This window comes from Bubalus kerabau, chromosome 9, assembly GCF_029407905.1.
Source record: "Bubalus kerabau isolate K-KA32 ecotype Philippines breed swamp buffalo chromosome 9, PCC_UOA_SB_1v2, whole genome shotgun sequence".
NCBI classification, from domain to species: Eukaryota; Metazoa; Chordata; class Mammalia; order Artiodactyla; family Bovidae; genus Bubalus; species Bubalus kerabau.
Genome location: NC_073632.1, coordinates 95,753,392 through 95,766,906, shown reverse-complemented (window position 1 = coordinate 95,766,906; position 13,515 = coordinate 95,753,392). Strand labels below are relative to the sequence as shown.

General features: G+C 46.3%; 2 protein-coding genes across 3 annotated transcripts in view; one reads left to right on the top strand and one right to left on the bottom strand.

The window, feature by feature from the left end:
* Positions 1–6,156: 6,156 nt before the first annotated feature.
* Positions 6,157–13,515, top strand: part of LOC129620148 (UL16-binding protein 3-like) — a 280,018-nt gene continuing 272,659 nt past the window's right edge. The window contains 1 exon segment of the mRNA XM_055535951.1: positions 6,157–6,354. Coding sequence (XP_055391926.1) covers positions 6,267–6,354 — 88 coding nt within the window. The 5' untranslated portion in view covers positions 6,157–6,266.
* The window catches only part of IYD (iodotyrosine deiodinase), a 29,542-nt gene continuing 25,199 nt past the window's right edge, over positions 9,173–13,515 (bottom strand). For both annotated transcript variants that reach the window (XM_055535949.1, XM_055535950.1), the window contains 2 exons: positions 12,156–12,312; positions 9,173–9,355 (listed from right to left, as the gene is read on the bottom strand). In XM_055535949.1, the coding sequence (XP_055391924.1) occupies positions 9,173–9,355; positions 12,156–12,312 (340 nt within the window). The remainder of the gene's footprint in view (positions 9,356–12,155; positions 12,313–13,515) is intronic.

Here is a 13,515-nt window from a genome sequence, read left to right as displayed (position 1 = left end):
TGTTGACAGAGGGCCAGGCTCTCTCTCAAACACTGGGAGGGGACAACTTTCCTGGTACCTCCTGGCTAATCTACAGGCCCCTCTAAACACACCTGGAAATCAGACAGACAGACACATGCACATCTGAAGAAAGAAACAGGCAAAGCCCCAAGCACCTGGCTCAGAAGATGGAGGGAAGGATGAGAAAGACTCATCTTCTTCCTCCACCAAGACAGAGTTCCCTCCTCCTTGGCTGAGGGGACCCAGCTCTGCAGAACGATGACCAGTTCCAGGAGAGAGAAAAGGCATTGTGCAGCTGTGCTCCACAGACAAGGCAGTGGCAGGAGCCTCAGCTTCACCTAAGGCCACAGGGATGGGAGGTCAGGCCTGAAGCTGCAGCCCCTCCTGCCTTTCCAGGTCCTGTGCTTCTGTTAGGGGTGGGTCCCCAGAAGTGGTACCGACCCGGGTTCTGGTGAGTAGGCAACAGTGGGCCTCTGGGCTGGACACGTGGCATTTGTCAGGTGGAATAAAATTCAAGCTTTGTTCTCATTCCAAGGACAAAGTTAGTGGCAAAAGTTGAGCTCTGCTGAAGCAGAGATAAGGTGCCCACTCCTGAGGTTAAGGAAGACTTCCCTGTGTGCACATGTTCAGGAAGGCTTCTTGGAGGTCAAAAAGGGAGGCCCCCCCATAATAAGTGTGAACATGTATGTATAGTCCTCTGCGATGGGATCCAACTTAGAAAAACATTGCACATGCTACAGTTCTCAAGGGGCTCATAGCGTATTGTTAAAATATGGCCCATTGTGGTACCTGACAAACAAGGGATGAAGTCACAGTGGCCACATTGCCCTGGTGGGCAGACTGTACCTTCCTTAAGGTGATATCCTGTTTTTCCTGCTGGTGCCAGTTTCTCAAGACTATGTGACCACCCGACTGTGAGACCCCTTCAACTAAGTGACCATAAGACCCCAGCTGAGGGCTAAAGATAAACTGAAGCCCCCTTCCTCCAGGGCACAATTTCCCATCGATAGGGTATAAGAAGGGTTGGCTGTAAAAATAGAGCACTGGTTTCTCTCTATAGCCAATTTCTTTCTTTCTTCCTATAATAAATCTTTCTCTGCTTGAATGCCTGGCTCACTCTCTTTTTCATCGCGCTTGCCTTACGTTTCTGGTACTAAAACATGGGAGGGAAGACCCACTGTGGCCAGGTGGGCTCCTCTCCTGAGCCCACCTTTGGTAGTTCCCTCCCTTGGACCTTGCTAAGAAACCGAAGGGAGTCCCCAGGATGGGACTCTCCACTTGCCTTCCTGGATTGACATCCACATGCAGGCTCTAATTTCATCAGCTGCAGCGGTGAGTGAATTCCTGCTCTCTGGGATCCTATTTCTCTGGTCTGGTTTTTGAAGCCTTAGAGGTAGGCGGAGGATCCTCTCGGCCCTTGGGCCCTGGTCTCACTTTGAAATAGGGGACGCCCATTTCAAAAAAATAAAATTCTGAGCACTGAAGAATTGGTGCTTTTGAACTGTTGTGTGGTGTTGGAGAAGACTCTTGAGAGTCCCTTGGACAGCAAGGAGATCTAACCAGTCCATCCTAAAGGAAATAAGTCCTGAATATTCATTGGAAGGACTGGTGTTGAAGCTGAAACTCCAATCCTTTGGCCACCTGATGCGAAGAACTGACTCATTTGAAAATACCCTGATGCTGGGAAAGATTAAAGGCAGGAGGAGAAGGGGATGACAGAGGAGGAGGTGGTTGGATGGCATCACGGATTCGATGGACAGGGAAGCCTGGCGTGCTGCAGTCCATGGGGTCACAAAGAGTCGGATAAGACTGAGTGACTGAACTGGACTGATTTCAGGGTAGACCCTGCCACTGTCTGGCTGTCTGAGAAGCCCATGAGTGGGTACGCCTTTTCTCTGAGACCTTTCTCCTCGTTTTTCTCTCGCCCTAGTTTGCCCTCCCTCCCTATTTGTCTATAATGGGAAATTCTCAGTCCCAACCTACAAAATCTATCCCTTTAGGCTGCCTTCTCCAAAACCTAAAAACCTTGGGTTTTTAAGGAGAGATAAGGCCAACGTGACTCACTTATCACTCCAACACTGTCTGGCCACAATCTCGACTGGATATTAGGTTCCAATGGCCAGAAAATGGAACTCTCCATTCCAGTACTTTATGGGACCTTTATAACTTCGGCCGCCTCAATGGCAAGTGGTCAGAGATCCCTTATGTTCAGGCTTTCTTTGCTTTCCACCCTTGGCCCTCTCTCTGTACTTCCTGTTCTACTTCTCAAATACTTTTAGCCCATCCTGGGCCACTTCCCCCCAATACTATATCTCCTGATCCCTGTTTGGATTTTTCCTCCTCTTCTTTTGACCCTTCTGACCACAGTGCACCTCCAATCGCCTCTAATCCCATCGTAGCAGAGCCGGTTCCCCAACTTCCACCTTAGGTTCCCCCTCTCCTCTTGCTCTCAAGTGCAGGCTGCCACCACTTCTCACCCTCCCTCCAGGTCTGTTTGGAAGGGGCTCTGGGGCTTTGATCCATCCCTGCTACCAAAGTCTCAAGTCCCATCCTGACCTCCCTAAATCCCCTCCTCACACCTGGCTACAAAGGGCCTTAAAGAAACAGGACCCTGAATCCCTCCTGCTCCCCTCCTTCCCTTAGTAGAGGTGGCTGGTACAGAAGGCATTGTTCGGGTACACATCTCATTCTCCCTCTCTGATTTATCTCAAATCAAGAAACGTCTTGGCTCTTTTTCCTCTGACCCTGACACTTGTTTCAGTTCAGTTTAGTCGCTCAGTCATGTCTGACTCTTTGAGACCCCACGGACTGCAGCACGCCAGGCTTCCCTCTCCATCACCAACTCCCGGAGCTTACTCAGACGCATGTCCATCGAGTCAGTGATGCTATCCAACCATCTCATCCTCTGGCATCCCCTTCTCCTCCTGCCTTCAATCTTTACCAGCATCAGGGTCTTTTCCAATGAGTCAGTTCTTCTCTTTAGGTGGCCAAAGTATTGGAGTTTCAGCTTCAGCATCAGTCCTTCCAATGAATGTTCAGGATTGATTTCCTTTAGGATGGACCGGTTAGATCTCCTTGCTGTCCAAGGGACTCTCAAGGGACATTTTTATTTAAAATAATTTAAATACCTCACCCAGTCTTATGACTTGACCTGGCATGATATTTACACTAGACTGTCTTTTACTCTCCTCCCAGAAGAGAAAGAACAAGTCTGTCAAGCTTCTCAGGCTCATGCCCATGAAATACATCAAATTGATGGTACTAAACCTGTAGACCTAGCTGCCATTCCCAGGGACAACCCTGACTGGGCCTACCAGGCAGGGCATCTGGGGTAAATAGCCCAAAATCACATGATGACTTGCCTTACTACAGCCCTCCAAAAAGCAGGACATAAGGCTGTTAACTTTGATAAACTCAGAGAAATAACTCAAAGACCAGATGGAAATGCAGCACAAATTCTAGCTAGTTTAGCAGAAGGCATTGTTCTGTTAACCTAGCTAGAATTCTGTCCCTACAAAAATATACAAAATTAGATCCAACTTCAAAAGAAGGTACCATTGTCCTGAATACCCATTTTATTTCCCAATTGTCCCCAGACATTAAAAAAAAAGTTAAAAAAGGCAGAGAGGAAGGCCCTCAAACCTCTCAAAGAGATCTTTTAAATTTGGCTTTAAAATTTTTCAATAAATGGGAAGAACAGGCAAAACCAGTAAACGCTCAAAGAGATCAGGCTAAATATCATCTCTGAACCTCTGCTCTACACAGCTCCAAACCTTAATCCTCTGACAGAGAAAAGAAATCATCTAGGCCCTGTTACAAGTGCAGTAAAGAAGGGCACTGGGCCTGCTCATGCCCAAAGCCCAGGCCCCCTCCGGGTCCATGTCCTAATTGTGGCATAAAGGGACATTGGAAGGTGGACTGCCCTAATCCGTCTCTAGGGATCCGGACATCTCCTCCCGGTCCCAAGCAGGAGTCCTCAGACCCAGCTCTGCCCAGGCTCCTCAGACTGGCCGCTGAAGACTGAAGGTGCCCAGAGACCCAGACCCCAACTCTCATCACCTTTACAGAGTCCAGGGTATCTCACAGTGGCAGGGAAGCCCATCTCTTTTCTTATCAACACAGGGGCCACCTGTTCTGCCACGCCTGCTTATTCCAGAAAAACTAGTCTTTCAGATCTCTGTCATGGGGGTTGATGGTTAGCACCTACACCACAGATTACCAAGCCTCTGCCTTGCACACTTCAAAATACCCCTTTCTCTCATTCTTTCCTCGTACTCCCAAAATGCCCCACTCCAATCCTTGGAAGGGATCTACTCTCCAAATTCAAGGCTTTCCTCACTGTTTCAAATCTTTCTCCTGACCTGGCCTGGCTACTGCTTCTCGAACCTACTATTTCTTCACCTCCCCCATTACCCTCCTCGTCTGTAAACCCTATAGTCTGGGATACTGATAACCCTTCCATCGCCTCCCACCATACTCTCATTTATATTTGTCTAAAAGATCCAACAAAGTTTCCCAATCAACCTCAATATCCTATTTCCCAAATACATCAACAGGGATTAAAACCCAACATCTCTAAGCTACTGCATCAGGGTCTCTTGTGCCTTACTCACTCTCCTTATAACACGCCTATCCTACTTGTTAAAAAGCCAAATGGCTCCTACTGTCTGGGTCAGGACCTGACCCAGGGATTAAACCCAGGTCTCCTGCATTGCAGGCAGGTTCAGAGCTACCATATGATACAGCAATCCCACTCCTGGGCATATATCCAGAGGTGATAGGTGATGGAGAGAAATAAACTGGGAGTTTAGGATTGACATATACACACTACTATACTTAAAATAGATCACCAACAAGTAATAATTGTGTGGCATAGGGAACTCTGCTCAATATTCTATAATAACATAAATGGGAAAAGAATTTGTAAAAAAATAGATACATGTATATGTTTAATTGAATCACTTTGCTATACACCTGAAACTAACACACATTTTTAATCAACTATATACTCCAATCAATATAAAATAAAAATTTTAATTAATTAATTAAAATAATAAATATTGATATTGAGCATCTTTTCACATGCCTATTGGCCATGCGTATGCCTTCTTTGGAGAAATGTCTATTTAGATCTTCTGCCCATTCTTTGATTGGGTTCCCTGTTTTTATTACTGAGTTGTAACAGTTTTTCGTATATTTTGGAAGTTAAGCCCTTGTCAGCTGCATCATTTGCAAATCTTTTCTCCCAGTCTGTAGTTAGCCTTTTTTATTTTATGGTTTCCTTTGCTATGCAAAAGTATGTAAGTTTGATGAGGACCCATTTCTTTATTGCTTTTCCTCATCTTTTTGTTTTCTGTTTCTACCAGAGTAGAAGCCATCTTGAACCAGCTTTCTTTCAGGAACTTTAATTCCCCTTGGATGGTTGCTGGGAGGAAGAGAAAGTTAGTTGTTGTTGTTGTTGTTGTTTTTTTTTTTGAATGACAAATAATACTGGATCATTATAACTTATGTAATTTCAAAGTTGTACAATTATACAAAAAAAAAACAAAAAGGAGGGGCAAACAACCTGTAGAATTACACAGAATCCTTCTTCAAAATGCATTGGCATTGAAATTTTGAAGGAAAAAATAAACAAATGGGACCGAAGCAAACTTGCAGAGTGATGAACTGGCCTAATTTCAATACTGTTGTGTCTATGGGACTCAGGAAGCCCGAGGAGAGGGAGAGAGATGAGAGAAGGGCAGGTCAGTAGAACGGTCAGGACACAGACGACGTTTATCAATTAAGTTTGCCACCTGAACTGGCACCGGAAACAATAACTGGTTGGCTGAAAAGTTCCTTTAAGTTTTCATAAGATGGTATGGAAAACCCTAAGGAAACTCAATACAATGAAAAGGTCAGTCATCATCCAAGGTAAGCTCAAGATGGGGAAGCAGGAAGCCCTGAGCTCTCCCCTCCATGAACTTCTTGCCAGAAATTCTTCCCTGACCTCTGATCAATTTCTACTAATTAGGGAGGCCAAAATGACAAGATGACCTAACTAGGAATATGCTGGCTATCAGACCACGAAAGGCCTCCAACAAGTGGGAAGACAGGAAGTGGCCACACCCTGCTCTCGAGCTAGCAGTCTGGGGAAGCCGAAGGTTAATGACTTCACCGGCCTGGCCCTGGGACAGGGCGCCCGGGCGGAGCAACGCCGGCAGCGCCCCAGAAAGGATCCGCTCCTCTGACCTGCCATCCTCCACTCCTGCAAAATCGAGATCCAGATGGCAAAGGGAGAGATGGGTGGCCCTGAGACCCGTCTTGGCTTCCTGGACTTGCTTCTCATTGTCTGGTTCAGCCGGACGCCCGGCGGTGAGTTCCGGGATGAACCTGCGGGAGGGCGGGGGTGAGGGGGCGGGGGCGCTGGGAAGTTGGGTGCGCGGGAGTTCGCGAAACTTCTTGTGGTGTGGCGCCGCCGCCCTCTCCTCTTTTCCCTCCCCTGGGTCCTTTACACCTCGGTGGCTCCCCTCGGGCTACTTGCGGGCTCTCCGGGCCAGAACAGGGGTGCCTTGGTGAAGCAGTAAGGCGGGGACTTTGGGAGGAAACGGGGCCAGAACGTACAGGAAATGCTGTTGAGACCCGCCAGGGCTCAGCCCGGCCCTGGGAAGTGGGAGGCCTGGAGCCCGGGGAAGGGACCCAGAGCCGCCCTGAAAACCACAAGCCCATGATCTGCCCTTCTGCGCCGTCGAAGCCGCTCTCCTGCCCCAGGCTCCAGCAATACTGAACCTTGAACTTTCAGATGTTCATGCTGGTTTTAGAAAAGGCAGAGGAACCAGAGATCAAATTGCCAACATCCGCTGCATCATCCTAAAAGCAAGAGAGTTTCAGGAAAACATCTATTTCTGCTTTATTGACTATGCCAAAGCCTTTGACTGTGTGGATGACAATCAACTGTGGAAAATTCTGAAAGAGATGGGAATACCAGATCACCTGACCTGCCTCTTGAGAAACCTGTATGCAGGTCAGGAAGCAACAGTTAGAACTGGACATGGAACAACAGACTGGTTCCAAATAGGAAAAGGAGTACGTCAAGACTGTATATTGTCACTGTGCTTATTTAACTTATATGCAGAGTACATCATGAGAAATGCTGGGCTGGAAGAAACACAAGCTGGAATCAAGATTGCCGGGAGAAATATCAATAACCTCAGATACGCAGATGACACCACCCTTATGGCAGACAGTGAAGAAGAACTAAAGAACCTCTTGATGAAAGTGATAGAGGAAAGTGAGAAAGTTGGCTTAAAGCTCAACATTCAGAAAACGAAGATCATGGCATTTGGTCCCATCACTTCATGGCAAATAGATGGGGAAACAGTGGAAACAGTGGCTGACTTTATTTTTGGGGGGCTACAAAATCACTGCAGATGGTGACTGCAGCCATGAAATTAAAGGACGCTTACTCCTTGGAAGAAAAGTTATGACCAAATGAGACAACATATTAAAAAGCAGAGACATTACTTTGTCAACAAGCGTCCGTCTAGTCAAGGCTATAGTTTTTCCAGTGGTCATGTATGGATGTGAGAGTTGGACTATAAAGAAAGCTGAGTGCTGAAGACTTGATGCTTTTGAACTGTGGTGTTGGAGAAGACTCTTGAGAGTCCCTTGGACTGCAAGGAGATCCAACCAGTCCATCCTAAAGGAGATCAGTCCTGGGTGTTCATTGGAAAGACTGATGTTGAAGCTGAAACTCCAATATTTTGGCCACCTGATGTGAAGAGCTGAATCATTTGAGAAGACCCTGATGCTGAGAAAGATTGAGGGCAGGAGGAGAAGGGGATGACAGAGGATGAGATGGTTGGATGGCATCACCGACACATTGGACATGGTTTGGGTGGTCTCTGGGAGTTGGTGATGGACAGGGAGGCCTGGCGTGCTGCGGTTCATGGAGTCACAAAGAGTCAGACACGACTGAGCAACTGAACTCAGTACTTGATGATCTGTGCACAGAGCCCCTTCTGGTCCCTTCGTACTACTGATGAACTGAAGTAGGTCCCTTCCCTACTGCTCCCTGCCCTTGAAGGACCACTAGGTCCCTTCCCTACTGCCTCTGGTCCCTTCTTACTACTGCTGAAGGGAATTAGGCCCCTTCCCTGCTGCTCTCTGCCATTGAAGACCAGCAGGTCCCTTCCCTGCTGCTCTCTGGTCCCTGTTTACTACTGCTGAAGGGAAGGAGATCCCTTCCCTGAGACTCTCTGGTCCCTTCTTACTACTGCAAAAGAGAAATATGTCCCTTCCCTACAGCTCTTGGCCCTTGAAGGACCAGCAGGTCCCTTCCCTATTGCTCTCTGGTCCCTTTTTACTATTGCAGAAGGGAAGTAGGCCTCTTCCCTACTCCTCTCATCCCTTGAAGGACCAGCAGGTCCCTTCTCTACTGCTCTCTGGTCCCTCCTTACTACTGCTGAAGGGAAGTAGCCCCCTTACATACTGTTCTTGGCAAAAGAAGGAGTGGCAGGTCCTTCCTTATGACTCTTTGGTCCCTTCTTACTGGGGCTGAAGGGAAGTAGGTAATTTCCCTACTGTTCTCAGCCATGAAGGATCAGCAGGTCCCTTCTGAACTGCTCTCTAGTCCCTTCTTACTACTGCTGAAGGGAAGTAGGCCCATTCCCTGATGCTCTCGGCCCTTGAAGGACCAGCAGGTCCCTTCCCTATTGCTCTCTGGTCCCTTTTAACAGAAAGTGTGGGGTGGAAAGCCATTTGATCAGTCTAAATTTAAATTCAGAAATCATCACACAGCTGAATTCTTGGGACTACACTAAATTTTCTGATAACTCTTTCCTCTATGAATTTTTAAAGAGTTAAAAAAAATCCCCCATGATTTTTCTGGAACAATTTAGAAAAACATAAAAACCAGGGCATATTCTTAATAAATATTTAATGCATTTCCAAAGTGGATAAGAAATGGAAAGGAACATACCTGTTCGTCCCTTATTCTGCATGTTCAGCTAATCTCACTAATGGAACCAGGCTCCTCAGACTCAAAGTGCTGGAGAAAGTGGAAAGGTTTCTTGACATACAGAGTGGCCACCCCTGCAGAGTGGAGTGCCAGGGAGATGGGACACCCAGGGAAAGAAGAACTGGAGAGGGGAGCAGGGCATCACCTTCCAGCATCTGCCTGCCTGTGTCCTTCCTACACAGTCACCATGATCTGATCCAGAGTTTTCCGTGCGAGGTTGGGCACCGTGGCGTCTTCGCTGGGGTACCCCACAGGGAGCAGCATCAGGAGCTTTTCATTGGTGGGGCGGTTCAGAAGCACTCTCAGACGGGGGCCACAGTTGAGAGGCGTGGTGGTGACAGTCACCAGTCCAGCATTCTACAACAGGAGAGAAAAAGAACATACACTTTAAAGTCAGTAGGCAAAACCCCAGCTCTGCTTGTAGCATGGGCAAGTTCCAGTCCCTGTAAGACTGTTTCTCCCATAGTTGGGCAGAAAAGAAGCTACCAACTTGGGCAATGATGTCTTGAATCTTTCCTACCCTCCTCGACCTCCCCAGACCCCATCTCTAAAACAAATAGTGTGAAGCTTCTCAGAGAAGAAAGTACCAGTCTCATTTTTCACTGGTGCTTAAAAAAATGGGAGTGGTTGTTTCATAGAAAGAAATTTGAGGTATTTAATCATACCAAGACAGCATATTATAAGTCAGCATACCTAGACAATGTATTAAAAAGCAGAGGCATTACTTTGCCAACAAAGATCTGTCTAGTCAAAGCTCTGTTTTTTCCAGTAGTCATATATGGATGTGAGAGTTGAAGTATAAAGAAAGCTGAGCACCAAAGAATTGATGCTTTTGAACTGTGGTGTTGGAGAAGACTCTTGAGAGTCCCTAGGACTGCAGGGAGATCCAATCAGTCCATCCTAAAGGAAATGAGTCCTAAATATTCAATGGAAGGACTGATGTTGAAGCTGAAATTCCAATACTTTGGCCACCTGATGCGAAGAGCTGACTCATTTGAAAAGACCCTAATGTTGGGAAAGATTGAAGGCGGGAGGAGAAAGGGACGACAATGGATGAGATGATTGAATGGCATCACCGACGTGATGGACATGAGTTTGAGTAAGCTCTGGAAGTTGGTGATGGACAGGGAAGCCTGGCGTGCTGCAGTCCATGGGGTCGCAAAGAGTAGGACATGACTGAGTGACTGAACGGACTCATACCAAAGAAATGGAATAACAAAAGGCAGTTCGTGTGATTTACAACCAACCAGTGGAAGCAGAGCATCACCCCAGCTGAGAATACTTGACGTCCAGTGATGGAGGACCCCGGAGAAGGCAATGGCACCCCACTCCAGTACTCTTGCCTGGAAAATCCCATGGACGGAGGAGCCTGGTGCACAGCAATCCATGGGGTCTCGAAGAGTCGGACACGGCTGAGCGACTTCACTTTCACTTTTTACTTTCATGCATTGGAGAAGGAAATGGAAACCCACTCCAGTGTTCTTGCCTGGAGAATCCCAGGGACGGGGGAGCCTTGTGGGCTGCCGTCTATGGGGTCGCACAGACTCGGACACGACTGAAGCGACTTAGCAACTTAGCAGCAGCAGATGGAGGACTCAGTGGCCAAGAAGTACATTAAGAGGTCGAGGAAATATTCCACCAACCTCTGCCCAGTCCCCTTGAATAATAAACATTCAATAAAAATCATGTAGCTTCAAGACACTTTTCCAGTTTGCTCTCTCTATCCTCCCCCTGATTTTCCCGATAGATGGTCAACAGTAAGCCTGGGCCAGAAGGAAGTTCTGGAATTGTCTTTGGGAATCAAGCATACCTACAGTCTCTGAGCAATCTATCCAGACAGGGGCTCCTGGAAGATTCTTTCCTCTCACACAAGTGTACAAATCACAAAACCCACACAAAACCTACACTCAATTACACTTTAAAGAACGCGGAAGAGAACCCTGGTCTCCTGCATTGCAGGCAGACGCTTTACCACCTGAGCAACCAGGGAAGCCCTTTAAAGAACGCTAGAGGGCAGCAAACTCCACGGTAAAGTGGAGAAGTTTGCCTAGTCAAAGGCGCAGAAGCCGCGCTTGAAGCCAGCATAAGGCAAAACCGCTTTAGCGGCGGTGCCCTGCGGTTTGACCTTTGTGCCCTTTGTACAGCACCTCCTTTATTTATCTGTTTCAGAATCAGAAAGCAGACAGGACGCCAGCTACTTTGTAACCATTTTTCAAGTCATCTAAAGTGTTTTTTATGGTTTTTTTAAAAAATGTTTTATTTTTTATGTTTTTTCCCTCTTTTATGTCACAGTGACTATTTTGCAGGTTTTCAGCAAGCACGTTTTCCTTTGAGATAATGAAGAAGAACATAGGTTTTTGCAATTGACTGTCTCTTGATCCCTTGAAGGTTGGCTCATTCGTTCTTCTAATGCTGTTTGCTTTGTTTATTTCACTTGTTTACCATCGCTCTCCACCCCTTCCCAGGACCACAGTCCCCACTAGAGTATACTATTCACACATGGATGCAACTGTTCCTGGTGCCTCCTGGAATCTGCCACATAAAAGGAACTCAGAAAATACCTGGTATATGAATGACTTGAATCTTGTGAAATCCTGCTCTGTTTCATGCTTAGTGTTACTGTAGCTACTTATAGATGGGGTTTTTTTTTAAGCACATGAACATGTTTGTTTTTTTTTTTTTCGTCATGGACATGTTTCTAATGCAATATGTAAACAACTTCTCAGGGTAGGAGCTCCGTAATAGAGTCCCCCTTATGGCTTTTTAATCATCCCACTGGCTCAGACAACAGTGAACACAGCTGAGAAGCCAGGCCCTGCAACTTTCAGATTCCAAAGCTCCTCATGTGTGTTTACCAAAACCCTCAAAGTTTCATGTCCTTACAGAAGAAGGCAAACACAATGACCATTTTGTTGACCCTTAACTGATATTATAAGTAAACTTCCAGGAAGGATTCCGGATTGTTTGAACCATCATCCTCACCAGCCCAGCTTTCCAGAGGTAGATTATACATCAGAGTAACTTGCCTTAGGAATTCAACGTCAGATAAAACTCTACTAGTCCCTGAACTAGAAGCTTAGCTAAAATTTGGAAATAAAACCGCAATCGGCCCCACGGATCACATCTCTCTCTTGGACAGAGAGGGAGGGCGGCAGACCTGTAGGGCAGCTAGGAGAATGCCACAAGCGATGGAGACGCTGATCTCATTGTAGTAGTGAATCTTTTTCTTGCCATTTGCAGAAAATCCGTGGACTTGCTTGAAAATGAGAATCAAAACAGGGGCAGTGTCCAAGTACTCTTTAATCCAATTGGTCCTAAAGGCGAGAAAAAGATATTCAGAAGAATATTTTCTCTTAATGGTTTTTTTTTGTTCCCCTTTTACCACCTTACTGACATGAAAAATAAAAACATTTACTCATCTTTTATGGTTAAATTGAAAAAGACCAGGATTATTCTTTTGTCATATTCATCATTTTCTAGCCAAAGTCAATAAACAGATATTCATAAAAATCATATGGCAAGACATGTGAAATGCTGAAAAGACACAAAGATGGATCTTATAACCCAGAGGGTAATAAGTCACGTTTAGCAAAATAAAAACTTGGTAAATTTTATGAAAGAAAAATAAGCCAAATGCCTTAGGAGCTCAAAAATGAAATGCTAATTTTAAATAAGAAAGTTGTCAGAATGTATGCAAAATTTCTCTTGAGGAGGGATGCTGAAGACCAAGTGGAGAAAGGGCACTGGGGAGGGCACCCTAGTGAAGAGATGAGTGAAGGGCAGAGTCAGAAGGAAAATCCTTGGCCAGCCAGGGATTTCAGAAGTCTGATAGGCTGGGGGATGCTGTGCATGGTGGAGCATGTGTTGGAGGGCTGGCAGTTTTCATACAGATTTTGCACAGGGCTTTGTTCAGGGGGGCATGAAAAGTTACCATGTTTCTGAGCAGAAGCATCATGTGATCAGATCTGCTTCAGAGAGAGCCAGGATGGTGAAGACCAGCTCTCCGGGGAGACCAGAGAGAAGATGATGGCCATGGCCCAGGAGAATCTGGGGAACTATGAAGGCTGGAGCTGACAGATATGATACAAGAGTGCAAAGGGAAAAGGAAAAGGTGACAGTGAGGTTGAAGGAAGTCTCCAGATGGTGGTGCTCTTAGCCTAGTTATGGAGAAAAGGAAGGAAACCTTTGTGGGAGAGAGACATAACCCATGGGAGGTATAAATGCTGAGTTTCCATTTTTGTTTTCCAGCTAAGAGCATGTCTTTCATTATCCTGCCCATGCTGCTGCTGCTGCTGCTGCTGCTAAGTCACTTCAGTCGTGTCTGACTTCACGACCCCATGGACTGCAGCCTACCAGGCTCCTCTGTCCATGGGATTTTCCAGGCAAGAGTACTGTAGTGTGTTGCCATTGCCTTCTCTGTATCCTGCCCATACATTTTGACAAATGTTTCATTCTAGCACAGGTATTCAAAGGAAAGACCCTCATACCATACTATGTATTAGAATTTTCCATTAGGA